The 26,867-nt window shown below is 40.4% G+C and overlaps 2 protein-coding genes across 9 annotated transcripts in view; both read left to right on the plus strand.

Moving 5' to 3' along the window:
- Window positions 1-14,962, plus strand: part of phactr4b (phosphatase and actin regulator 4b) — a 37,082-nt gene extending 22,120 nt beyond the window's left edge. For 7 of the 8 annotated variants that reach the window (XM_032558302.1, XM_032558305.1, XM_032558306.1 and 4 more), the window contains 11 exons: window positions 893-1,393; window positions 4,991-5,326; window positions 7,249-7,380; window positions 9,225-9,753; window positions 10,749-11,032; window positions 11,231-11,429; window positions 11,622-11,677; window positions 11,985-12,046; window positions 12,138-12,275; window positions 12,408-12,484; window positions 13,364-14,962. In XM_032558302.1, coding sequence (XP_032414193.1) covers window positions 893-1,393; window positions 4,991-5,326; window positions 7,249-7,380; window positions 9,225-9,753; window positions 10,749-11,032; window positions 11,231-11,429; window positions 11,622-11,677; window positions 11,985-12,046; window positions 12,138-12,275; window positions 12,408-12,484; window positions 13,364-13,379 — 2,330 coding nt within the window. In that variant the 3' untranslated portion in view covers window positions 13,380-14,962. The remainder of the gene's footprint in view (window positions 1-892; window positions 1,394-4,990; window positions 5,327-7,248; window positions 7,381-9,224; window positions 9,754-10,748; window positions 11,033-11,230; window positions 11,430-11,621; window positions 11,678-11,984; window positions 12,047-12,137; window positions 12,276-12,407; window positions 12,485-13,363) is intronic. The other variant, XM_032558309.1, reaches the window with a different exon arrangement.
- An 897-nt stretch (window positions 14,963-15,859) lies between these two features.
- Window positions 15,860-22,691, plus strand: rcc1 (regulator of chromosome condensation 1). Its single transcript, XM_032558311.1, has 10 exons — window positions 15,860-15,976; window positions 16,816-16,912; window positions 17,463-17,656; window positions 17,762-17,941; window positions 18,453-18,549; window positions 18,657-18,779; window positions 18,881-19,021; window positions 19,197-19,316; window positions 19,434-19,586; window positions 21,961-22,691. Exons 2-10 carry the CDS (start codon window positions 16,834-16,836, stop codon window positions 22,134-22,136), a joined length of 1,263 nt encoding a protein of 420 aa, XP_032414202.1. The 5' UTR covers window positions 15,860-15,976; window positions 16,816-16,833; the 3' UTR covers window positions 22,137-22,691.
- Window positions 22,692-26,867: the final 4,176 nt, after the last annotated feature.

Genomic DNA, 26,867 nt, shown 5'->3' on the forward strand with positions numbered 1-26,867 from the left:
TTTTAAAGAAAAAGCACAATCTTTTATTTGAGGACATTTACTCATTTACAAATTTGAACAAGAATAAGTGGCTGTCATTTCCCCACTTTTCTATAGCAGTGACACATTTTTAGCTAACTAGGTAGCCATGTTGTTTGACACAATACCTGTACTGAGCTATTTATTTGACATGGAGACATGATAACTTTTCCTAACTTGTTGCCATCAGTTAGGCAACTAAAACTGCTAACTAAATTAGCAGTTTACCCTAAAAGTGATGCGCAGTTCTCCTCTAAGATGCAACCCGTCTCTGTTCTTTGCTACTAAGAGCAAAATCCAAACAGCTAACCTTGTCTTTAGTGAGGAAAACATTTCAGGTGACTTCCCTTCTTCAAGATGAAACGACTCACCGTATTTAGTCCACAAGGTAAAGATGAGGTTTTAGCATATGGTTAAATAATATTTACCTAGCTGCCATATAGAATGAGCAGGATGGTAACTGCAGGAAACAGTTGCATCATGGTGTCACCAAGTTTCCATAACAACTATGAAATGCTCTCTAGTGCCAATCAGCTGTTTGCAAACATGCCAGATTAAAAAAAAGCCTTTTCCGTCCTACTATCAGAAAAATGCAAACAGTTGGAGTTTGCTAAATGTTACCAGGAGTTTAATTTATAACAGCGTAGTTTGGTCAGAGCTGGACAAAACAGTCACATAGAAAAAAAGACGATGCTGGTGGGGAAACTTGGTGCATTGCTGCCTAAAATGATAGTTATCTAAATCATTGAGACTTGGACAGCTGTGAAGATCATTGTTCATCTTTTCTCCATGTTACATACTGTCTTTGGTTTGGAAGGTCAGTTCCTATTTTTAACCTGTTCCTTGTCTTGTGTTTCACGACCAACCTTTTCAGATGGAGAGGCGCAAAATGTGAAACAGTCCTACGTTAAAAACGGCCACACACTTCCAGTCAGTGGGGGAGGAGGAGTCATCAGCAGTGGGAGGAGCCCAGGTAACCAGGTCAAACTCCCTGGAGAGTCAGACTTTAGGATGCACCCTGGGAGGCTCGCCCAGCCGGAGGACCACAGGGGCCGCTCTCCCTCAGACAGAGACCGCCGCGGAGCTTTGTGCTCCAGGGGCACCGGACTGCATGAGGAGGTGTGGAGAAGCGGGGGTGTGGGGGCACATGTGCATGGGGAGGGTGAATGGAAATCCAACTTGGCCTGGCAGGGACAGAGCCACGCTCAGAAGGATGAAGGCAGGCGCGGGGGCAGACTTCACCCCAACGATGGGCAGAGAAGGCCGGGGCTGCAGAAGGCCCCATCAGAGGACGGCAGGAGGCGGCCGGCAGAAGCAGAGTGGAAGCCGACGCTTCCTCGACATGCCTCTGCAGAGGAGGGAAGGACCCGCAGAGGTAAGGCTCCTCCGACTCTGAAGATCTGCAGTCAGAACATGAGCTGTTGTTGTGAAAGTCAAAGATAATGCTCACATTTCCCCACCTGACCTTGCTGATATGTTGTTGAAGGCGTTTCTTCAGTTCTGTATCTTTTCCCTCCATCTTGCTGTCACTCCTCGGCGCACAATGCGGTCCTCCCAGATATAGACAGCCTCCTGTCGGCTCCCAGGAGGCTTGCTCCAGCTATGCTTCTTATTCAGGAACATGAGAGAACAGATCGTCCTCCCTTCTCTTCTCCTCATTAATCTGTCATGATCACTACAGCCATTGTTGCTCCTAAATGCTCACGCTGTTAGCTCTCCAAAAAGACAAAACCAACTGATTCCTCCCAAAAACAGACATGGAATATAATAGTAGTTGTTCTTCTTTTGTTGAGGGACAACAATCAGTAACCATTGTCATTTTGTTACTGATTGAGCATTGCTTTTGGAACTGGACTTTGGCTGGGCCATTCTAACACACGAATAGGCTTTGCTCTAAATTATTGCACTTTAGCTTTGGCTGTATGTTTAGGATGAAGGTCATGCTGGAAGCTAAACTTCTACCCTAGTCTCAAGTAATTGAAGCCTCTAAATGGTTTTCTTCTGGGATTGCCTTGTTTTTATCTCCACTTGCCATCAGTTTTGACAAGCTTCCCTTAAGAAAAGAAAAGATGGTGTGTTGACCAGAGCAATGTCCACTACTTGTTTGCTGTGACCCTTATTTGTTTCAAACTGTAAACTCGATGTATTATTAGCCTTTCCCAATGGTCATATTTGTGGAGTTAAAAACTGGTGGCTGTCCATTTGAGGGACTGAACCTCTGTGGATCTTTCTACCTGGAGGACGTCCAAGTCTTGGATGGATTAAGTAGCGCTTTGCAAAAATTGTCAGACCTTGGGTTATTTTTTGATATCCTAACTCTCCTCTCGGCTGCGTTCCTTGGTCTTCGCGATGCTTTTTGTTCAATAATGTTCTTTAAGAAACTTCTGAGCCTTTCACCAAACAGCTGTATTTATACTGAGATTAAATTACACACAGGTCGACTCCATTCACTAATTAGGTTACTTGTCAAAGCAGGTGACTGCACCAGATTCTATTTAGGAGTATCCGATTAAACGAGGCTGAATGCAGAGGAATGTGAGTTTTTTCAGATTATTATTTGTACTATATAAACCGTACGGCTTTGTGCTGGTCCGTCACATAAAGTCTTAGTAAAAGATGTCGATGTTTGCCTTTGTAACAAGGCAAAATGTAAAAATGTTCAAGAAGTGAAAAGTCTTTTGCATGACGCTGTGTAGGACTGATACATGTGGTGTCTCTGGGACATAAGAAGGAATTGTTAATGATAAACAGATGAAAAAAATTAGAAATAATGTGAAGAATTACAGATAAAGGTGTCGAAATTAAATCTGTTGGATGTGAAAGATTTTTGCACACCTTCATGTGCCTCTTCCAGCCTGTTCTTAAATCTCACCTTGTATTTTCCTTTTCTGTCTCTCTCTCTCTCCGACGACCCTTTCTCTCCCTCTCCTACTCTCTTTCTATCTTTATCACATATCCTGCTTTCTGTCCTCGTTTTCTCTCTCTCTCTCTGCCTCCACTGTACTTCTTTTCTACTTCCTGCTTTCCTCTGCATGATTTCCTCTTTGGCTCGGTGACGTCGCGTTGATAGAAGTTCGTCTGTTCATAAACAGCTTTGTACTTTGGAGCTGCGACTTTGAGGAACGGTGTGGGAGCAGCAGTAGCAGCAGAGGGGTGGTCAGAGGGAGGTGGGCTTTTTTTGGCCGTAATTGCAGCTGCCCACACTGTTTACCTTCACAGCTGATCCCAGATAATGCCGTTCTCAAACAAGAGCTGCCACAGACAGTGCTTCGAGTGGTGCAGCGGCAGAGAGTTGCTCACTCAGTCTCTTAGCTGAAGCATTCAGAGCTTTGCAGCAAGGTCTTTTATAATCTTCTGCTTTTAATACATTTCCTGCCAGTGGCTCATATAATGGTTCATTTCTGCCCAGGGATGAATTATTGACATAGTAATTGCAACTAGGAAATAATCTTTTTTTAGTTCATTTCACGCCAGTATTATGCCACAAGCTTAACGTAACCTAAGTACTATGTTATACAATATAAGAAAAAAAATACAAGCTATACACTTGAATTGAATTTAGCTACTTTTAACATTTCCAGAGAAAAGGTTCTAACAGCAATCAAGTGAAACCTCATTTCACCATTTAGCTTTCTGAGATGATTTGGACATTGAAAAGGAACTGCATTATATCACATGTACCCTTTGGAGGCATCATAACAAAATAATAATAAAGCCTCATCCCAAATGTTTACCCTGATTATTATCCTCCATTTTATTTTGAATTGAATATAATTATCAAAAAGAGGAGTATGGCTTCCAACAGAGTATAACGAAACCTATAAACTAATTGGGATGAGGGTTTTTTGTTTTAGTAAGATAACTGTTAGCATGTAACAGTGTCGCCTCTTTTCTCTTTTTAAAAACTTAAGAAGACATTTTGCAACCACAGAAGGTGCCCCCTGCTGGACAGATGAAGAAGTGCTGGGAGTCAGTGGAGTTCTTACTGCTTGATCAATTTTGTTTGTTTTGGGGGGTTTTTAATCTACGGTAGTAATAACTTGACTGAACTCAGCAACGTTAGTGCTAAAATGTACTGTACAAAAATATTGTTGGAAAGTTCACATGTAGCAGGAAGGCACCATTCATTGCATAATATTACAATCATAGAAAGAAATGTAAAGAGACACATTATTTAAAAGTTGAAATCAATGTTCAGTTGAAAATGAAAATCTGTTTTAAAATGTATCGTGAATCATAAAAAAGACAAGGTTGGAAGATCTAACTAAAGATTTAATAATGAATGGTCCTTGCACCAGGCTTCACTCAAGATGAGAAATACGGTCACATTTAACAACTCATGACCTGCCCTATGATATTCTATGCACAACTGTGAAACAGCCTTTAGTTTAAATGACTGAGAAGCTCAGAAGCCGATGTTAGCTTTAGCACTATTTGCACCTTTTGGGCTGTTCCTGCAGTAATGTTTCTTTTTTTGACTGTCACACAATTCTTGTTAATTTTCACTATAGATGCTGCCACACAAACAATTTACAAGTAGTGGATGCTTCTTCAAACCACAGTCCACACTGGCATCTCGAGAACTTTTTCCTTTCTTCTAAATAAGAGCCTCAAAAACATCAAAAATGTGTCGAGATAAAATCATTCAATTCAAAGAATATTGGCTTACATTTGCCTCACCAGTGTAAGCAGAGTGAGATGAGAAGTAGCATGGGGTTTTGATATTAAAAAAGAAATAATCATGCGTAGCTGGCTACTATATACTAAATCAAAAGAAGAAAATCTTGAATTATATTAAAAGGTAAACTTCTGGATAGGTGTGGTTACATATCATCATGAAGTTGGATAATATCAGAGGTCCGCTTATAACTCAGGACCAGTTTGTTTGATATTCTTAAACTCAGTTGCAGTGTTGTAGTTTTTCCACTCGATTTAGCCTTATTAAATAAAGCTTCTCTGGTATTCTCTGTAGAGTCAGACAGCCATTTTGTACCTGAAGTGGAGGCGCTGCAGGACACTCTTCGTGAACCTCTGCCGCCTAAGCAGTCGGTCATGCCTCCGAAGTGGCTGATGAGTTCCACCCCTGAGCCTGGAAACGAGGGCCCACCTCGGACCCCGTCCAACCACTCCGCGACCCTTTACTCCTCTCCCTCCGCTGGAACTTCCAAACCCGTTCGATCCGTGTCTTCTGCGGGAACCAGCACGCATCAGCCTACACCTTCCACCCTGATGCCCTCCTCTCAGGGCACTAAGCAGCCTCCTCTGCCTCCACCCAAGCCTGTAAACAGGAACAACGCAGCCATGCTGGGTAAGTGCTGCAAAATAAGCAGATCTTAGTCACAGAAATGCACAGACTTCTTAATGAGTACTCACTTTGCAAGCAGTTTTCTACAGGAAATGACAGCGGAGAGTTTTGGCCTTGAGAAATTCCACTCACTCACATTCAGACATTGCACTAATGATGTTATTTGAACAGCTTGAGAAGCTTTTCCCCAGCTAGTTATTTATCATGCCTGGACTCCTTCAGTGTCAACATTTTATGCATTTTACACTGCGAAGATAACAGAGGCTCTAGTGGCTGTGCTTCAGTACAGACAGTGTAGTTGTTGTTTACAGTGAGGTTTTCCTCTCATCTGGGATCTTGTTTTTATTCCCTCTAGGCTAAGACTCTCCATTATGATTCGCTCTTGTCTTAACAGCACATCTGTTGATATTGTAGTGTCGTAATAAATGAGTACTTCATGTTCTTGAAGTCAGCAAAACAAGCCATCCATGTTGGTAATGAAGTGCATGGTTTGCTTTAAAGAGACAGTCGGGTTTGGACCGTTCTCTGTAGACCTATGAGACACAACATGTCTTGCTCATCAAAAAGCAGGAGAAGTGCTTCCTTATTTTCCCTTCCAGTCAAAAGGAGTCATGAATTATGCCAAAATCATCACTGACATAATCAAGCAAATGTAATAAAACTGAAAGATAATCTGATGAAATACTAAACACATATTTCAAATTGTGATTTTAGTCATTAGACAATAAAAAACCTACCTAAACCATGTGGAAAACGTATTTTTACCCGCTAAATTTAAAAACTGGTTGTGTCACCCCCTGTTGGCAAAAACTGCTGACAAAACAATAACTGATAGTAAGCCTTTTAAATCATTTTGGAGGAATTTTGGTCGACTTTTTTTTGTTGTAACAATTCAATAAAATTGGAAAATCTTTGGAGCATTCATCTGAAGGTCATGCAGCGTCTTTATCTGATTTAAGCAAAGACTTTATAAAACCTCCCTTTTTTTATTTAGCTATTCAGAGGTCTGCTTTGAGCTTAAGGTCACAAGCTTATAGAAGAAATTTGTCCTTCAGGATTTTCTATTTCTATTTAACATCAGTTATGTGAAGCCATCCAGTTCCCAAAGCACTAAAACTGCGTATTGGACTCTATATATATATGATGTTATTTTTCTGAAATGATATATAAGTTTGACACCTTCCACTTTAGTCTTATCAGTCAACAAAATATCGTTCTAAAATTCTTGGGAATCATCAAGATATTTGGGGCTTTTGTTGTCAAACATGAGATAGACTGTTATGTTTGTTTTATTCAAAGTTGGGGGTTTTATGCCCTGAGCCCTTCCATGGTTACCATTTTTGCCCAGTCTTTTTCTTATTGTCGTCTCGTGACCCCTGACCTTATCTGAGCCCGAGCTTTAGATGTTGTTTTGGTTTCTTTTTTGCCTCCTGTGTGAGTTGTTGATGTGAACTTGGAGTAATTTAGAAAAACGTTCACGATGCTCCTGGGATGGTTCATCACTGATCAATGTTTTCTCCATTAGTGGATAATGTCTTTCAGTAGATTGTAAGTGTACTTGTAACCCCAGAAGGGCAGTTTTTGAAAAATATTGTAATTTAGAAACTGATTTTTGTCTTTGCTTTTCCATTGTATATTCCTAATATACCTTTTTCAGATGATCTGAAATGTCTACATGTGATTTAAAAAGCACAAAAAATGAAGAGAGGCTAATCATTTTTTGCCTTTACGATTTTTAAAAGTGTAAAACTAAAGCACAGTAACCTACAGTTTGGCTGCACATGTTTAATTAACGACCTTTAAGGATTCCCATCTGCTGCGTCACAGCAATATAACTCCCTAACGAAGCGCTTCGACAGCCCCGCCACGTAGCTTCATTTATGTAACAAACACTCGCTGAAAGGCCTCCGTCTCCTCCCTATTAGTATCCGCCCTGCAGGGGGGAGAAAACGCTCAGCTTCCTCTCTACTGGTCCTGCTGGAAGCGAGAATGCGACTACGATGTCTACCTGTCTCTGCCCGTCTACCTGTGCCGGCGGGCCGGAGGCCTGCGCTCAGGTAAAGAGGAGACGCTTCTGTCACCAGGACGCCGCCAGTCCAGAGTCTTCCTTCTTCATCGTGTCACGTCCCCTCTTTGCTGCCAACATGTTTTTTCTGCTGCTCTGCCTTTTAACCTCTTGATTGCCATTGAATTCCTTTCTTTGGATGCACTAAATAAGAGTCGCATGCTTACGATAAGTCGATACTGAGCCCTGCTTTGTGTTTAAATGAGGGAGCTTCTGTGTGAGTGCGGTTGACCTGTTTTCAGAGGCTATACGTGTGAATGAGGACAAGCCTTCAGCAGGTTTCAGCTGTTGACTGCACCGCATCAAATGTTTTTGCATAATATAATATCATGTGTTATAATCCACCCATGTTATACACAGAGGAAATGGAAAAAATTATGGAGGGATGGGAATGTAGAGTGGAGACAATGTAATGGACTTCAGGTAGAGGAGAAGATGTTTTCCACTACAGCACAGTCAACTGCATGTTGTAACTTTGTCTCCTCTGTTCTTTCACTTTGACTCCATACAACAACTATGCTTTCCCAGCTGTTCTGAAGAGTTTCGAGAGCTTTACAGTGCCACGCAAAGTTGTTTTTTGTAACATTAAAACCACAAAATTCAATGCATTTTAGAGAGATTTTATGTGGTAGACACATAAAACAATTGACATTTGAGATGTGGAAGAAAACGGATAGCTGGTTTTCAGTTTTTTTATTTTTTTACAAATAAACATCAGATAGGTGTGGCCTTTGTACACATGTTCTCCTAAGTAACTCCTCTAAATAAAGCAGCCTTTAAAATCACCTAATGAGTAAATTTAGTTGTTTTGGGTTTGATTTAATCTCAAAGTCCAGCCTTTCTGTACAGGCCTCGGGGGATTGCTAGAGAACATTGGTGAGCCAATAGCATACAGACTGAGAAACACAGCAGGACAGATCAGAGAAAAAACTGTGAAGTTAAAATCAAGGTTAGTTTATAAAAAAATATCCAAAGCTTTGAAAATCTTGAGGTTTCAAAAATGGAAAAGTGCAAAACCTTTCAAGAAATAGCCTTCAAACTAAAGTGAGCAACACTCCACATGAACCTGAACACGCAATCGCCAGGATGACATGATAGTGATGCCAGACTGTGTGGCTGCACACCGAAACTGCTTAGACCTGATTCCAAGATGTATGGAGCCAAATAAAAGAAATCCTGGTCTGTTAGAGGCAACAAAAGACTTCAAACTGAAGTTTAGATCAAACCACATTCATGTTAGAATGATCCGGATTTCAAAACCACACAGCATTTTCTTCTGTTTCACAATTTTATGCTACTTTAAGTTGGTCTGTCACATAAAATGGAAAGAATACATTCAAGTTTGTGGCTGTGGTGTGACAAAATGTGAAGAACTTCAAGGACAATACATACTTTTGCAAGGCACTGTAGCAACCACATAGCTGTGCATGCAAACAGCTGAAGCTTTGTGTTTAAGAGCCTCTGTTGCACAGTATGAGGCAAATTATATGAGCTTTGATGGATTGTTTAAGGTCTGGCTGCAAAGAGCATGTATGCATCTCGTTTGTCTCTCTGGCCTGGGGCACATGCTGCACTCTGCTCTACCCAGGCAGCGTGTGCATCTCTGGCACACACTGCATATGTGCTCTGATGCTCAGTCACACATGTAATAAAAGTGCTTGTTCTTGTGCATAAAATGACTGCATATGTGTGACTGACATTTGTGCACACATGTCACGGGGCAAACTGCACTGAAAAAGGAAAACTTGCTAGCAGCTCGCCATTATGCATATTCCCCCAGTTGTCTCTCTATGTTTGAACAGTTCGATTATTAGTTTTGTTTTTTGTCACTTGCAGGCGACTTCAATCAAGCCACAGGGGGTGCGAGTCTTCATCCGGCTAAGCCCTCCCCTCCAATGCCTCCCAAGAGGACAACCCCGGTCACTAAGCGCAACACGGAGGACTCTACTCCGAGCCATCCCGTCATTCCGTCCCCGCACTCTGTGGAGGACCACGGCATCCTCCCCGTGGGCTTCCAGCTGCCCCCTCCTCCTCCTTCCCCACCCCTGCCGACCCACATACCGCCCTCTCCGCCCCGCCAGCACATGCACACCCACCACCTCCACCATCAGCACTCCTATCCGCACCCACTTCCCCAACCCATACCGATGCTGTTTGACCCACCGAGCCCAACCGTGGAGTCGCCCCAGCGCCCCGCCCCCGTCCCGCTGCACATCATGATCCAGCGAGCGCTGTCCAGTCCTGGCCCGGCGCAGCCTCATCCAGACGGGGCGCAGCGGGCACATGCGCTACTTTTCGAAACCCCTCCTGAGTATCAAGCGGATCGCGGCCGACCTCTCCCTGTCAGCATTCAGCCTCTAAAGCTGTGAGTTTTTCAGCACTTTACATGACATATCCTCATGTCTCGTGCTACACTGGAAGTGCACAGTTCAGCAATTCGCAATGTTCGAAATATTAAAATTGAAACAGACTGTTTTGGAGACAGAATGTGGTATGTTGTTTAGCAGCAGCATCAATTAGCAAACATCTGGTGGGACTACTAGTCTGCTGAGCTCATCATGCAAACTACTTCTCTGCTAAGAGCAGCTAACAGCATAATGAGAAGCATTGTTGTGACGTCCTGCTGAAGGCAAAGTGTCAGAAGGAGTAGGAGCTTCTTAAAGAGACAGGCACAATTTCATTCCGTCAACTTACAAAGTAAAATTTCTTCTAAGTTATTTGATATATTGAGCATTTTTAAAACAACTGAAGCTAACATAGTTACTTGATTATGCTACAAAATATATATGCCTGGAAAAAGCATAATTCCTCCCCTTTAAGAACTGTAAAATAGGTCTTAGCAGTGACAGTAGGCTGGAAAACAGATACTAACCCCGTTGTCGCTACGTGCTAATGGTTAGCCAGTTGCAGTATTCTCCCAGTGCATTCAAACTATTTATATCTTGTCTGTCAGGATGTTACTGTTCCTTCTGGATAACAAAAATGCTGTCATAAAAATTATTTAAAAGTGTGTAGTGTTTCTTTAATCTTTATTTATGAATGTTGCTAACCTGACCATCAGTCTTTATTAGTCCACTCCACCAACAACAACAAACTACTTCCTTTCTTACTTCAAAATAAGTCTCAGACATAGACTCATGCCTTCATATTTTACACAGACTAAAGAGCGCGTCACAGTTCAGACTTCAGTTTAATGACAAATATCGGTACGCTTTAAAATCATGATATTTGTTTCTCTGCTCATGTCACAACTAGAGTTGCACTGATCAAAATTTTGATGTAGAAAAGTTATTAGAAGTTATTAAAGACAAGTTCAGCATTTGTGTAATTATCCACTCAGAAATGTTTCCTTCCTGTCAGATCTGAAGATGACTACTCAGAGGAAGAAGAAGAAGAAGAAGATGATGAGGAAGAGGAGGAGTACGACGGTGAAATCCCCCAGCCGGAGCTGGAGCCACGGAGTCGCCGCTGCCTGGTCGGGGATGCTGGTGTTTGTGTCCTTCCTGGGGAAAACAGTAGTGAGGAGGAGGAGGAAGATGAGGAAGACGACGAGCGAGGACAGCATGACAGGGAGGACAGTGATTCAGATGATCAGGTGGCCCATAAAGAGGAAGATTCTGATGAAGAGGATGAGCCCCCACTCAGTAAGCTCAGTTTCTATCGATAGAAAAATAATTTAAGTGATTATTTTACAAAGTTCCTGCGCAGTTCGGAGAAATTTGAAATTGGATTTTGAACCCCGTCTGTTTTTTTCTTCTTTTTTTTTTTGCTATGTGAAGCTATGCAGTAGTCTGATACTCCATCACAGCCTTTGTCTCTTTTTCTCCATTTCTTTCATGCAGGTGCCCTGGCCAGCAGGGTCAAGAGGAAGGACACTCTGGCTCTGAAGCTGAGCAGCCGTCCCTGCGCCCCGGACAGGGACAGGTTCACACAGGAGAGAAGCGGCAGAGAGGACCAGCCTCCGGGTCAGACGGGCCTGACCTGGCAGAGCAGGGAGCAGTGGGAGGCCATTCGTACACAGATTGGCACTGCACTCACACGGTAAATTCACTGTCATCGTTTTTTGTTGTTGTTTTTTGTGACTTAAACAGACAATGTCAGATCTGATTTTCTAAAAAAAAAAAGATATGGAAATAGATTCTTAGATCATTGCCCTACTTATTTCCTGACTAAAAAGTGGATAAAACACTGTGAAAATACTGATTTCTTTTTGTTTGTTTTTTATGTATTCAGGCGGCTCAGCCAGAGACCGACTGCTGAGGAGCTTGAGCAAAGGAATATCCTTCAGCGTCAGTATCAACCGTCTCTCCCTTTCACTTTAAATTAGCAGCAGTAACTATGTTAGTATTTACTCATCTCTCAGTGCTGTGATGGTTTTACCTCTGAATTATTTGTTTCAGTGAAGCCAAATTGTACCGCATGTTCCAGCGTATTCAACAAAGCTGTCTCCTGTATAGATGTTTTGCTTTCAAAAGGTTTCTCAATTCAGTTGAGAGATCTAATTTTGGAAACTTCTTTCTTCTCTGTCTTTCCTGCACATCAAGCAAAGCTTTCACATTCAAGTCTAAAATAAGCTCTGTCCCTGTTCTTTTTTAGCCAAAAATCAAGCTGATAGGCAAGCGGAGGTCAGGGAGATCAAACGGCGTCTGACCAGAAAGGTGAACAAGCACGTCAACAACAAACACCCAGGTGTCATATTTTGCTTTTGATGGGTATGGATCAGTAACAAAAATCATTATTCTGTCGTAGCTGAGTCAAAGGCCCACAGTCGCAGAGCTGCAGGCGAGAAAGATCCTGCGTTTCCACGAGTATGTGGAAGTCACAGAGGCCCAGGACTACGACAGGAGGGCGGACAAGCCATGGACCAAGCTGACTCCTGCAGACAAGGTATTGCTTATTACAAAGCTAAAACAGAGATTGCTTTATGTGACACCTAATTGATCATGTTCATGAAACTATGTGTGACATTCAATATTTTTCTTCTAAAGTTTGCTGTTTTAACATTACCTGTTTTTGTAGGCCGCCATTCGAAAGGAGCTCAACGACTATAAAAGCACTGAAATGGAAGTTCATGAAGAGAGTAGAATTTACACAAGGTACAATTATGGGTTAAATATTACCTTTATAACACTGGTGTTTCTCAGTAAATCTGAATACCATAGGATATATGATTGATTGATTGCATAGAGTGATGCACAATTATGCTACAACCAGGGAGAGTTTTTTGTGCACTACATATATCACCATATATGGCTAAAAAGTTTAATTTGATCTAATTTGACCGTCTTTAACATATTGCTCTTTCCTCTACATTGCGTCTGCAAGCTGGACTTTCTTTCAACAATTACTTTTCTCTTATCTTTCCTCCATGAAAACCAGACTTGTGGGGTTCAGAAATGTTAGTTATCTTGTTAACAGATTCTCCTACCTGAGCGGTGGATCTCTTCAGCTCCTCCAGAGTTACTATAGTCCTCTTGGCTGCTTCTCAGATTAATGCTCTCCTTGTCAGTCTGTCAATTTAAGTTGACATCGGTGTCTTGGCATACTCCTTTTGGTGATGTGATAGATGTGATGTGAGATATCAACAGCTTAGGATGTAACTCTGCTTAAAACTACTCCACAACTTTCTTCCTGACTTTTGCCAATTTATTCAGGAATATTTGAGTAACTGGAGCTGAAGACAGATGCATTCCACAGTATTATTTTTTTTTATTTGTAAACAATGTAGAAAAGTTAATTTTCCTCCTACATCAAAATCATAATCTATATTGCGTCTATCAAAAAATCTCAACAAATACCTAGAAGTTTGTGGTTAATGTGACAAAAGAGTAAATTTTAAGGGGTGTAAATATTTAGTGATTATTTAGACTTAGTAATAAAATCATTCTAATTTACTTCTCAAGCAATATGCGCCATCAGTAAAAACATATATTAGGGTGATGAATTTATTTAAACTGGATCTCTGTTTTGTGTAGGTTTCATCGGCCTTAGCGTCCACGCTCGCGGATAGTGAAGCACTTAGGATTTCTGTGAACAGAGGCGGCTCCGTGCGCAGATGGCCCCTTTTTTCCCACCATATCCAGACTTTGCTGTACTGTGTAATCAGGGAAGAGCCTGGAAGTGACTCACAACAAGAATGCCCGCCGCTTGCCTTCCATCACCCTCTCACCACATCGCTTTCTGCCTGACCCGAGGCGGTGGCAGGCAAGGTCCAGATGCAGTATTTCTCCTAGATGACGTGGGGCTGAGGGGAGTGTGAGAGACCCAACGTGCCAACGAGGGAGTGAGGCGGCAGAGAAGCTACACCACAGCCAGCGCTTACTCTCACTCTGCTGCCTGCGTGTGGCACCCTTCAGAGACTTGGATCTAGTTAAAACCTTTAACGCGGCCTCATTCTGTGTTGCCTTTTTCTTCTCTTTGTTGTATATGGAAACACTAACTCATCTTGTTAATGTAATAGCTTACAATAAAAACAGTAATAACAATGAGGACCTGTCATACTTCACACGGTAATAATAGATAACAGAGACTGAAGCACCAGAATGTGAAGATTTGGACATTTTCCGCTTTAGGACTTGGCATCTCTGGGATTTTGTGTTTTCTATTAGTTATGTACAGACTGCTGTTGTTATATCTTAGAATGCAAGTGGGGAAAGATGTTATGATAAAATACTCTGTAATGCACAAGACATTTTATTTTGTAATTGTAATCACATGAGTAGTGAGAGCTTATATTTGAGCTGGGGTTTTTTTTTACTATTATTTGGCTTTGCCTGTATTTGTGGTTGTGATGTAAGGTGGCCAATTTAGCGTCAATCTAGCTGCAGGAAAAAAAAAACAGTGCAGGTCAGGGAGGCCATCTACGTGTTCATGCGTGCCAACATAAGCAATGCCTGAAGGACTAAAGGAAACTGATTTTTGCAATCCTCTGCATGAGCCAACCGGACGTCCAGTGCCATTGGATCTGGACGATCTCTCTTCATTTATACTTTTTTTTATGACTGTTTGTACTTCCCTTTAACGATTGAGCAAGCAATGCATTCTGTAGCCGTTTTAAATAAGGTCATTCTCATAGTGTGTGTAATAAGAGTTTAAATATAAGTTGCTGTGAGCGTAGATCAGGGATTTATACAACAACAACAAAAAAGTCTGAAAATGAATAACCGGTTAACAGGGAGTCAATTTTGGTTGGAGAATTTTGAAGCTGCAGGTGTGTTTTGATGTACTTTTGTCTGGCCAATAGCTTACAGGGTTCTCTATGCTGTGTACAGGTTCATATAGGTTTAACTGATGCTTCTGTATATCTTGTCTTCCTTTTATTTGGAAATAAATTTTAAATATAAAGGTATTATAGGTTGCTATTTTTTTAAGTACAAAACATTAGTTTGTGATTAAATGCTACAAGAATGGGAACATGAAATACTTTCTTTTCCTGTAAAAAACAACAAAACAATGATAAGTTCAGTTTTAATTGGATGTTGAATTATATGAGCCGATGAGTTTTCTTTTTAACTGTAAATAGTCACATCTGGATCTGAATAAATAATGCTATTATTCTCTGAGCCTCATCTGAAGTGAACCTGTGCCTGGCTCTTTATTTTTTTTTTCCTACTCAATATGACTGTCTAACAGCGCCCCCTGCAGTCGAGGGGTTTTGTAAGGATGTGCAAAAAGCCTTAAAAGAAAGTGATCTTTTATTAGATATAAACCCACTAATGTCATCTTAAATGTGAGTAAATTTATTTAGGTGTGGAAATATTGCATTACGAAATAATTACCTACTGTCACCTTTGTTTCACTCCACCCTCCTAGATTGTTTGTCTGCCATTAAATAAATTCACTTCCATTAACATCATTCGATATGCTGCTGCAGTGGCAAAATAAGTCTTTTTACACATCCTTACTATTCTATTGTATGTGTGGTTGGCATTGTATTTTAATGGGTTGTTATTTTGTTTATTTTCAAAGAAAATTGAGAAAAGATTACAAATTAGGTTTTAATCACTTTAAGGTTATGGATGGATCATTTTAAAGCTCTGGGGAGTTTGTCATAATTAGTATTCTTAATATTATTTTTATATGACTTGAATTAGCATATTGCAATGTCCAGAGCAGGCAAAGCAACATCCACACTTTTCTTTATTAATGTAATCATCTCTGTGAAATTGTTTCTGAGTAGTAGGGCACTTTTCGTGCTTACTTATCTTCACTTGGCTACGACTGTGCCCACTGCTTGTTTAATTCGTGGGGACGACTCACTATCTGGAGATGTTAAGTCGTGCCTACGAATTAAACACGTCGTTCCCACGACTTCTTTTTTTTTGTATGTCACCAGACATGTGGTGATCAAAACTGAAAATAAAAAATATAAATAGACAAGCAGCGGTTTCGTGTCACTGTAATTACTTGCGTATGAAACTCGGTATTTGTGCGACAGTTCAATTCGTCACTGTCTCTTTAAGAAAACGTGCTCTCTCTCTCAAGGTTCCAAAGAACGTGACGTCTTACGTACATCTCGCGTGTGGAAACCGGGAACAGGCTGTGAACGTTCACCTCTGCCCAAAGTACAAACTGTTGCAAGTTTTAAGGTTAGTAAAATATTTACCCAATTCTTGTGATGCTGTAGCTAACAACAGACAAATAAAGCAGTCGTTACTAATGTGCGCATTTGTGAGTTACCACAGTTTGTAACGGTTGTTCATTCATTACCAAGTGTCACGCTAACGGTTAGCTAGCTTGCGTTGGCTTCTGAATACTCAGCCCAGCTTCATATTTATTTTGAAGCAAATGTCTCACTTTTATATAGAAGCATTAACGACTGCTTTATTTGTTACTTTAACGGGTGGAATCTCTATATACACGTCGTGTATATTTATTGTTCGGGGATACATTTATGTAAGGCTAACTATAGCACACATGTGGAAGGTGTTGGGTCACGCAACTGAATTTAAACTGTTTGCTAAATGGCGACATAGACTGGCAAATGGTCATAAATGCACGTCATTTTGTGCGGATGTAATGAAGCCCAGGAGAGAGTTGCACTACAGTGGTTCACCATGCATGCTCACGTTGAATGTTGCTTTTCGTCTGGTAGCAGAGGTGGAGAAAGTACAGCTGTTTCCAGTGTAAAACGATCCCCTCACAGCTGCTAAGCCCCATCAGCCACCGGTCAATGAAATAAAGACTGCTTGTACTGTTGTCAGTCAGCAGGTCATGTCCTGCCACACGTCTCATTAAGTCATAAACTTTTGAGCATTATAGGTGATTAAAGCCATTATATTGCTGTTGTTCAGACCAACCACACTTCTGTCTCACGCAACCTTGCTTTTAAGAGATTTTTTTTATTAAACGAATTTTTTTTTTTTGCCTGAAACTAAAATGAAAGTCCTGTCTAATGCTGTTTTCACTGTACCACTGTTTTCTGTAGCGTGAATGCATTGCAGCCATGTCTGCCAAAAAGGCAAACAACAAGAGGAAGACTGCAGCCAGTGGTGAAGATGTGGAACAGGCCAAGAAAATGAAAGGTAAATCATAAACTTCAGAACTATGCTGGTTTCCTGTGAGTTCTTAGAAAAGGTGGGAAATGACCACGAGACTACATTCAAGCATGCGTTGTATTCTGCATTTCCCGCAAAATTTTTAAGGGTTATAACATACAAAATGTCACAAGGCCACCAAGACTGAAACTAGGCGCTTCTGGCATTTTTTATACATTATCACATGCTGGATTGGACTCTCTGACACAACCTGTCACTGTAAAATTTCTGAGTCAAAAGCGTTATTTTTTTTTTCATTACTTCAAGAAAAACATCCTTTTCAACCACACAAAATGTATTTTCTTTTGTTACTCTGAAAACTTCTTTTTGTTCGTTTGAGTTATTTGCAAAACAATTAAAAATGTGTACTACTACTACTAACAACTGGGTGTTGATCATTGTATTTACTCAAGTTTCGTTTCTCTTAAGCAGCATCTTCTAACAAAGCTATCCAGTCTCGTGACGTCTGAGTCCATTTTCTGTAAGGAAATTAATAATGATTTATAATTCAGTTCATGTCTTTGTATTTGTGTGTTAGTTGTGGTTTCACACAGGAGTCACTGTAAAGAGGTGGGCCAGGTTCTGGTTTTGGGCCAAGGTGATGTTGGACAGCTGGGCTTAGGTGAGAACATCACTGAGAGGAGGAAGCCAGCCCTGGTGTCTCTACCAGAGAAGATGGTGCAGGTGGTGGCCGGAGGCATGCACACAGTGTGTCTGGGTGAAACTGGTCATGTGAGTCAACTTTTGTCTCCTCCTTAATTCCTCCTTCTGTAAAAGGAGGAATTAAAAAGTCTGAATTTCTCAAGTGATGATCTTTATTTTTTGGGCTGTTTTTAGGTCTACACGTTTGGCTGTAACGATGAGGGAGCTCTGGGTCGGCACACGTCAGAGGAAGGGTCCGAAACGGTTCCTGGGAAGGTGATGCTGAATGAGAAGGTGGTCCAGGTGTCTGCAGGGGACAGCCACACTGCTGCGCTCACAGAGGATGGATCGGTGTACATCTGCGGCTCATTCAGGGTTAATCTTTTAGTTTTTTTTCTGCTTAGATCAACTTCTCATATGTTTGGAAATATTTGTGTGTTGCAAACTTCCTCCTTGTATGATGTCACAAGTCAAAATATATCGCAGTGGAAAAGTAAACAAGATTTGTGTGATAGACAGCAGCGTTAGATAAAAACAATGGGAGTTTTCATTTTCTGCTTGTTTGATCTTTTTGAAAATGTAATAAAGATAAAGTGCTGATATTTGATCATTGGTAACCAATGCATTGCTTAAAAAAGCTTAATCAACTTACTTGGTTATATTTGACATAAATCATTTTAAGTATCTCTGTGTTGCTGAATTTTTTTTAAATTTTAATGTCAACATTTTTTTAACCTATGCTTTAGCCTTTAATTTTTTTTGTCCGCTCTCGTTTGTGGCCCATCTTTTAGGTTGTATGTTTTGCTTCCGCTCCTCTATTTTTTCCTCCTGCTATGTTTTTTGAAAAGTGCCTAACTTGTGTCTGTTTGATCTGTTTTATTTCCAGGACAACAATGGTGTTATTGGTCTTCTGGAGCCCATGAAAACATGTCCCGTTCCTGTGAAAATTCCCCTTACAGAACCTGTTGTGAAAATTGCCTCAGGTATGAAATACTTTGCTTCATTGTCAAGTTGTTTCATGCTTTCTCTGTGTTAGCCAGCAGGGGTTTTTTGGGTTTTTTTTTTTAATCAGCTGTGTGTGCATTAATAGGTAACGATCATATAGTGTTGCTGACGCTGGATGGAAACCTTTTCACGTTGGGCACAGCGGAGCAGGGGCAGCTGGGGAGAGTACCAGAACATTTTTCAAACAGAGGAGGCAGGAAAGGCCTTGGTGGGTAACTTCATGTCCTCCACTTGTTAAAAAAATCATCAAAGGCAAAATCTTGGTATGTCTTTCATTTGTTTTTTGTGAACTGTGTCTCGGCCTTTTAGAACGACTGCTGGTCCCGCAGATGGTGAAACTTAATAGGAAAGTTCGCTTCACGGACGCCTTCTGTGGAGCGTATTTTACCTTTGCTGTTTCTAAAGAAGGATACGTTTATGGATTTGGTCTCTCAAACTACCATCAGCTGGGTAAGAGTGGCTGTTGGCTCGATATTTGGAGAGATTATCAATCTATTAATGCTGGCCTCATTTCTTTCCATTCATCTGTCTGCACCGCTTGTTGAGTTAATTCAGTTTGGCAGTAAAAGGTGTCGGAACACGTCTCCATAATAAATGCGTATGTTTTTCTACACAATCTGTCCAGGCACTCAAAACACCTCGATGTGTTTTGCCCCAGTAAAACTAACGTGCTTCAGGAACTCCACCACTGCCTGGGTGGATTTCTCTGGAGGACAACATCACACACTCTGCCTCGATGCTGAAGGTTGGCAGACCACACATGACTGTCTATGAATACCATTAATATGTAGAGACAGTATTAATGTTAAATAAAATAGAAACGGGAGGCAAACCAGATCTTTTTTGCCCTTTGTGCTTTAAGGGCAGGTTTATAGTCTGGGCAGAGCCGAGTACGGCCGCCTCGGTCTTGGTGAAGGAGCTGAAGAGAAGAGTGAGCCGACTCCTGTGGAGGGCATAGAGCCGGCGAAAGGAGTGTCATGTGGAGCTTCTGTCAGCTACGCAGTTACCAGAGAAGGTGAGAAACAAACTGGATTTGGTTTTTGAGTTTCACATGAGTATATGGTTTAAAGTTTTCTGAATCAAATTTATCTTAACAAATACAGCTTCAATTTTTTCCTTGATGTCTGATCTAATATGAACAAAGATTGGCCGTAGCAGAAGGAGGTTCAGCATGTAGAATAAACATGAAGAAATTGTTTAGGATCCAACAGAAAATGAAAGCAATATAAATAAGATTATCTCAATCAAGTCTAGGCCTGTCACGATAGCAAATTTTGCTGAGCGATTAATTGTCTCAAAAAATTATTGCGATAAACGATAATATTGTCTGAAGATCTTTTTACACTGATTTATTGAAATGACGTAATAATGCATGTGATTTCCTGCCAAAGATAGATGCACTTTATTTTCAAAAGAACACTAAACACTTGAGCTGATAAACAAAATAAACAAAACAACCAAAAACAAAATGGATTCTCAGTCTCCATTAACAAAAAATGTACTTGATAAAAACTAAACAACATAAAGCCAAAGTGGAAATAAATACTGCATTCAACCAAAAGAGTGCAGATTATGAAGCCTGTATATTATGTTGCCCTTCAGTAATAATTAGATTTAAATAGAGAAGATGGGCACATCGACTACCTGATGCAATAGTTCACACTGCATGATTTTTTGCTCCTATTTTTCCCCTTACAACAATCTTAGAACGTTGGTCTTTCTAAGATTGTGTGGTGTGTTGGGGTAGATCCTCGTTGCTCCGATCCAAATCAGGGGTTTTTCCCGACTGGGAGCTTTAACTCCACCTGTTGAATGTGACAGGTAGCCAATCAGAAAGCCCGGATTCTCCTCCGTGTTTTCTGAGGGGAAATTACCTCGGGGAATCCCAAACAGCTGACACAGCAACCAGAAGTCCAGCCGACTTGGAAACAACATTAATGTTTATTCAACATGCAAAGAATATAGAAATGACAAGAGGAGGAGTTGGAGCGAAATTGCTACCGCAGTTGATAAACCCGGTAACTTTTCAGCTGTTCTTCGTTAACGTGACGTAAATAGGTTATAATGATTTTCATTCAGTCAGGACTTTAGCTGACACTAGCCACATGCATTGCAGGTAGATTGTAGTAAAGCATTGATTAATTCCTGGTTTTAAAATTAGTTCACTGGACTTGTAGCCATTATTTTGTGCCCATTGTTGGACACCACACGGCAGGAACGAACCCGATCGAACCGTTATACCTAGGATTTCTGTCGGCTAATGTGTCGTCTGTCAGGTTTTAAAAATGGGCCGACAATCGGCCGACAGCTCTAAGATCGTAGTGTGCGCTGGGCTTTACACTAAGGAAATGAGGAAGGGAGGGTCAGTGGAGAGCACCGGAGTTGAGCCTTTTTTCATTCTGTGTCATCAACAGAAAGAGAAAAAGGCCGGAAGACACGATAATGCCGATAATTGAAATGACGTCGATAGTTTTAATTTATCGTACGATTAATCGATTTATCGTTTATCGCGACAGGCCTAATCAAGTCACAACTATAATCTAATTTTATATGTACACAGAGTGCACATATTTACATATTTACACTCCGAAAATAGTCAGTTTTCAGTTTTGATGCATTTAAAAGGACATTCCAGCATTTCTGGTCACCAGCTGTTGTAGCCATTCTAAATAATGATAGGCAGATATGGGCCTACAGTTTAATTATGTCATTTTTTTTGTATTTATGACGAAAACAAAACTGGCAAGTAAAGCTATTTTAAAAATCAGTCATAGACAGTTCACAGAAGCAACTCTTCCAGGTTTGTTGCCAGCTTCTAGTTGCTGTCAGACTTTGAAAACAAAATGATTGTGTTGTTATGACATTACTCATAAACAGCTGCAGTGTGTTTGTGCTTCATGTCTCTTACCTTGATATTTCTTTGTGTTTGTGAACTTTATATTTTTGTTTAATCTATCATTTTGCTCTGCTTTAGTCCTTGACGCTGTGTTAAATAATTGTAGAAGTTTTGAATTTTTTAAAAGTTACTAAAACGTCTCTGTGGAAGTCATTTTCCAGGCTGTTCAACTTTCTTTGTTCAAATAAACCAGTGGATCTTCTGCAGTGCTGCTTTGTTTTCCTGAGACGAGAGTAAACAATTGAGAGTGAAACAACATCAATGTTTTTCTGAAGTTATGAATTGTAAAATCATCTAACATATAAATGTAATGACCTAAATGGCCAAAATTCCTTGTTTAACACTTAAATTTCGGTCAAATGCAGTTTTGTTGCACTTTTAAAAATTAATGAGCCGATTTTATTATTCTGTGCTCGACTACAAGTTCAAATTTTCTAGTTGAGTTCTCACCTCTCGTTTTGTTCTCCCCCCCTCCAACACACACTCACTTTAGGATCTGTGTATGCCTGGGGCATGGGAACCAACCTGCAGCTCGGCACGGGAGAGGAGGAAGACGAGTGGAGCCCAGTGAAGATGACAGGGAAGCAACTGGAAAATCGTGAAGTTCTTCTGGCCTCCAGTGGAGGGCAGCACACTGCCCTCCTGGTTAAAGATAAACAGGAGAGCTGATGTGCCTCTGACACCAGGATGGGGATAGTTTTGGTAATTATTGCTGTGGGGGGCCATGTGCAGGATGCTCAGATTGAATATTGAGAATTTTTTCGGCTGTCCGTGCTGAAGGAGAGCAACGTCCAGGATGCAGAGGAGGTGAGGCCTGGCCTTTTAGCAGAACTGCTTTGTTCTTAATGTGGATGAAATGTTCATACGACTTACATGGTAGATCATGTAAAATGAGAGACTATTTTTTTAAATGCTTTTGTTTTTTTTGTTCCTTTTGAATTTTTCATTTAGTCATTTTGTATGACTGAAAGTATTTAGTGCATTGATGAAAGCAACTGTTTGAGAAGGAAGTGAGAAGCTGTTTGACATTTCTAAAGGCTAGTCTTTTAAAGGATTTTCTTTAAGCAATAATCCGGTTTAGACGGGACATTCATATTCTACGTGTTCAAGATGTTTAACTACTGTTTGTTTTATTCAGTGCACAAACACACAATTGTTGTGACTGTTTGAAAATGTAATAACATTCTGGGTCCTGCAAAAAATAAAGGTGATTATTTTTTAAGATCTGTTTTTGATTTGCAGCAAGTTATTTTTTCATTAAGCCAGTCTGTAAATTACACATACCAGTACTTCATATTTTAAAGTTGTGGCTTCAAGTTTTAGGACTTTAATAAATCGCTTTTAGCCTTGAAGAGATTCTTTTTTTTATGTTGTAAGCAAATTTACAAAATTCCACTTTAAATAGAAAGCGGAGCTCCTCGACCACACTTACCAAAAACTCAGTCTGAATTTTATGAAAAAGCAAGCAAAATCACCAAAACTGCAAATGGATGAATTGGTTGGTACTTCTTCTGTCCTGTGGATCTGGTTGCATTTCAGTGTGAGGGCAGCTTTACCAATGTGCTTTGGGGAGAAACCACACGAGGTATCATAGAAGTTATAGAAAGAAAATGGAAAATGTTTGGAGAGCACAACAGTCAGAGAAATGAGAAAATTAGAATAGATGTCCACAGCACTCAAGAGCCATAACAGCAAATGTAACCCAGACTTTCCCAGCTACTGATTTGAGTTTACTGGTTTAACCAAAGCGAAAGGGCGAGTCATCGGACTATAGAGAGTCTGATGACTGTAGTTTGTCATCTCCACTGATGTGGCTTGGGAGAAGAAAACTCAGGATCGAGGGGAGGTTCGAACTCGAGAGACGAGAGATCCATCTGTCACTCCATCCCTTAAAGTTGCATTGGGGAAAAGAAAAGTGCATGAAGAGCGAGAGATCAAATTGACATCGTTAGAGCTGTGGAAAGAGTTGAAGGATTGAAATGGATAACACTGACAATAATCTGCTTGATATCACATTGAGACTTACTGTGTTTTTTGCTCTGAATGCTTTGAGGACTGAAGTGGGTTTAATGAGTCTTATTAAAGGTTAATTGGAACACAAGTGGGATAAAGAGTGACAGAGAAAGAGGATGACAACAGTGAGTGGGAGGAAGAGGAGCAGGGATAAGTGGGGAACAATAATAAAAAATGTTATGAATGGATGAACTAGTCAAGTTATTCTGCAGCACATTGGAAATTTTGCTTGAAAGGCAGAGTGATCACAGAACATTTCTGAATTTTCTATCATAACCACGCTGATTAAAAATATATGTAGCCTTATTCAGGCAGGTCAACACCACTCTCTAATCTTTTAGTTGAGATTCAACTAAAAGATTTAAAGCGCTAAAAACAGCTGACAGTGCACCAGTTTAGCAATCAGGCAAATGACACACAGGATACCACCGATAACATACAGAGGAACAGCTACAGAAATATGGAAGTAAAAATGATTGGAGATCCCGGAACATAATCGATCATCCCTGGAGAGTTATGTAGTGTGCCCTTTCCTGATCCGACAGAGGGAACTGCTGGGTCTTAAAAATTAATTGTAAATAGAATATTTAGATCCTTTATTTTTTATTAACAACCCCTTTTCTCTAAACTTTCCACATGCACTTCAATTTTCCGTTAGAACACGCCTACATCACTGCTTGCCAGGGCCATTACTGTCAGCTGGACACTGTCCTGTTGAGCCTCTAAAGAGAAATATGTAAATTGTGTTCCCTTAATGCTCAGGAGTTTGCATCTCATTCACTTTATGCCAATCATGAATGCAAATAGCCACATTCCAGACAAACGCTGTCATGAATTTAAATGAACAGAGAGGATGTAAATGATGCCACGTTCATCTGTGTGTAATTTGTGAAGCTGAGATGCATGTGTCCTCATTGGTCTCATCTTCCTCTCATCTGAACAAATGGACTGAGGATTCTCTGTTGGACTAGAGTCATTGTGGCAAAAGGCTGATCAGAGACTGTTGACATGTTAATGTAGAGTTTATAAGCACTTAGCTGATCTAAGTGCATCACTTGTTTTGTTGCACGTTCTCTGATTTGGAAAAAATGTCAGACATTATAAGAGGTCAGATTGCATTAAAGATCTTAATGTTTGCACAGTCTGAGTTTGAACAAGATTGTATTGATTTCTGATGCTTCGCTTCCTTGCATAACATGCTGTAATTTCCTCTTTATATGGATTGTTTAAAGACCTTAGCAACTCTTAAAACACATCTCGCATGTTTTCTGCAAATATTTTTACTGCAGGATTTTCTTTTTGGAATGCAATTCTAGTTAATTAACTTTCTGTTTGAATGGCAGAACATTTTATTTTATTTTATTTTTTTTTCGGAGCTGAAAGTAAAAGCCTTTTTTAAAAACACAGGTTTTGACCGATTTAAACTGTGAAGGTTAACAGGTGTCAAGGTTGAATGATTTCATAAGCTTTTAAAATGCAGAAACATTCAGTGACAGACAATGGTGTAGAAAAAAGAAAGACTCAAAATTTCCCAGCACAAAGACAGACATTTGTGCTGAATGGAAGCAATGGAATCCTGTGATTAGTTCCTTTCATTCACACACACACCGAAAGTGGATTTGTCATCACGAGTGTGGGCTCTAATCTTCTTCTTGTTAAGCTAATCGCAGGAGAGACCAAGACGTCTACGGCGCCTGCACTGCTGCTTCTTCGCTCCTAATAACAGATAAAGCCACATTAATCACAGCAGCTAGCTGATCCATTACAGGATGTGACTCCAGGCTGCAGGTGTGGAGCGTCCTCTTCACGGGCAGCCTGTGCATTCACGATGTGTTCAATAAAATAGTGCAATATTGCACCTGTTCCCATCACTTAGCAGTTCTTTGTGTGTAACTTGGCAGCTCTTGAATTGCCCGGCTGGTTTCTTAATTAACATGCCATTAAGAATTAGATTGAATGCAGTGTCTTAAGAAGGTTTCAATTAAGAAACCCAGGATTATTTCATAGAATAAATCATTTGGAAAATGTATTTGGTATTGAGAGGCCTGGATAGAGTTTTCTTACACCAGAATGACAAGCCTTCATGTATATTATTGGATTTAATGGATTTGGAACATAAAAACAAAGTGACACACGATTGTAAAGTGAAAGGGAAAGAGTGAATGGTTTTCTATGAGTGAAAAGCTAAAATGTGAGGCATGCGTTTTTAATCCTGCCCACTTACTCTGATACCCCTACATGAAATACAGTGTAACCAGTTTCCTTCAAAATTCCCCTAATAATTAGAAAAAGAGGCAGAGATGAAAAGCAGGTATCTCTATCTATTCAATTACACCTGGATTGTTTCAGGTACTGTAAGTCTCCACCAGCCTTGCACATCTAGAGATATATATTTTTCTGCCAATTGTTCCTTGGAAAATAGCTCAAGATCAGTCAGATTGACTGGAGAACATTTCCTCACATCAAATTTTGCCACAAAGTCGCATTTGGATTTGACTGGGCCATTCTATATGCTCTGATCTCAAGTCTTTACTAGATATCGACAGTTTTTATGTATTGTTCCTTTTAATGCCTTTGCTGAAGAAAAGCTTCTTACTGGTATTTATTTAGGGGTATGAGAGCACAGGGGGCTCAATGCAAATTTTACTCCAAGACAATTTGTCACTGTTTTGGAGTTCATAAATGTATAATTTTTGTTCCACTTTATAACTTTGCTCTACTTTTTGTCAGCCTATCACAGCTGTCTTCCTGTTTGAGGTTGTAAAGCGACAACATGTGAAAAGCTATAATAGCACGAATACGTTTGCAAAGCTATATATACATTCTGTGTGATATTTAAGCCACGCAGGAGAGAAATGGTTGACAGAAACCAACAGTTTGACACAAACCCTGCTGCTCCTAAACCACTTGTTGAGCCACTCCTCGTTTTTCTATCACTGCTGTGATGAAATGACCGATGCGGGTGTGAGTGAGTGTTTATGTTTGTACCAGCAAACATTTCACCCACGCATCTTTTTTTCCATCAACCACGTAGGCTGGACTACTCTTGACAGTGCATTGTTTTCCGGCTTTTACTTTGCAGGTGGGAATACAACGCCTGATCCGTGGGCTCATTTGTTAGCCGAGGGCACTTTACAGAACACCGTTTTTTAAATTGTTTATACAGTCACGCTTCCTGTCTGACAAACAAATAGCTGCCTGTCAGTACATTGAAGCAACAAATGCCACTGCTTTTACTCATGCATTAGTCAGCATCTAATGTACTAAACGACATAAATACTCTAATGTTATCGTTGTGCCGCGTAAATTGTCTTTTTCTAAGAAAACGTGTGAGCAGATGCGCCTGAAAACAAACAGGGGTCATTAGCAAATAAATATCTCTTTTGC

Source organism: Xiphophorus hellerii, chromosome 3, assembly GCF_003331165.1.
Source record: "Xiphophorus hellerii strain 12219 chromosome 3, Xiphophorus_hellerii-4.1, whole genome shotgun sequence".
Classification (NCBI taxonomy): domain Eukaryota; kingdom Metazoa; phylum Chordata; class Actinopteri; order Cyprinodontiformes; family Poeciliidae; genus Xiphophorus; species Xiphophorus hellerii.

Coding starts and splice junctions, on each gene's coding strand:
- rcc1 (XM_032558311.1), top strand. CDS start 16,834: ATGTCTGCCAAAAAGGCAAACAACAAGAGGAAGACTGCAGCCAGTGGT. Junction 18,780..18,880: donor AGGAGGCAGGAAAGGCCTTG/GTGGGTAACTTC, acceptor TCGGCCTTTTAG/AACGACTGCTGGTCCCGCAG. Junction 19,587..21,960: donor CTACGCAGTTACCAGAGAAG/GTGAGAAACAAA, acceptor CACTCACTTTAG/GATCTGTGTATGCCTGGGGC.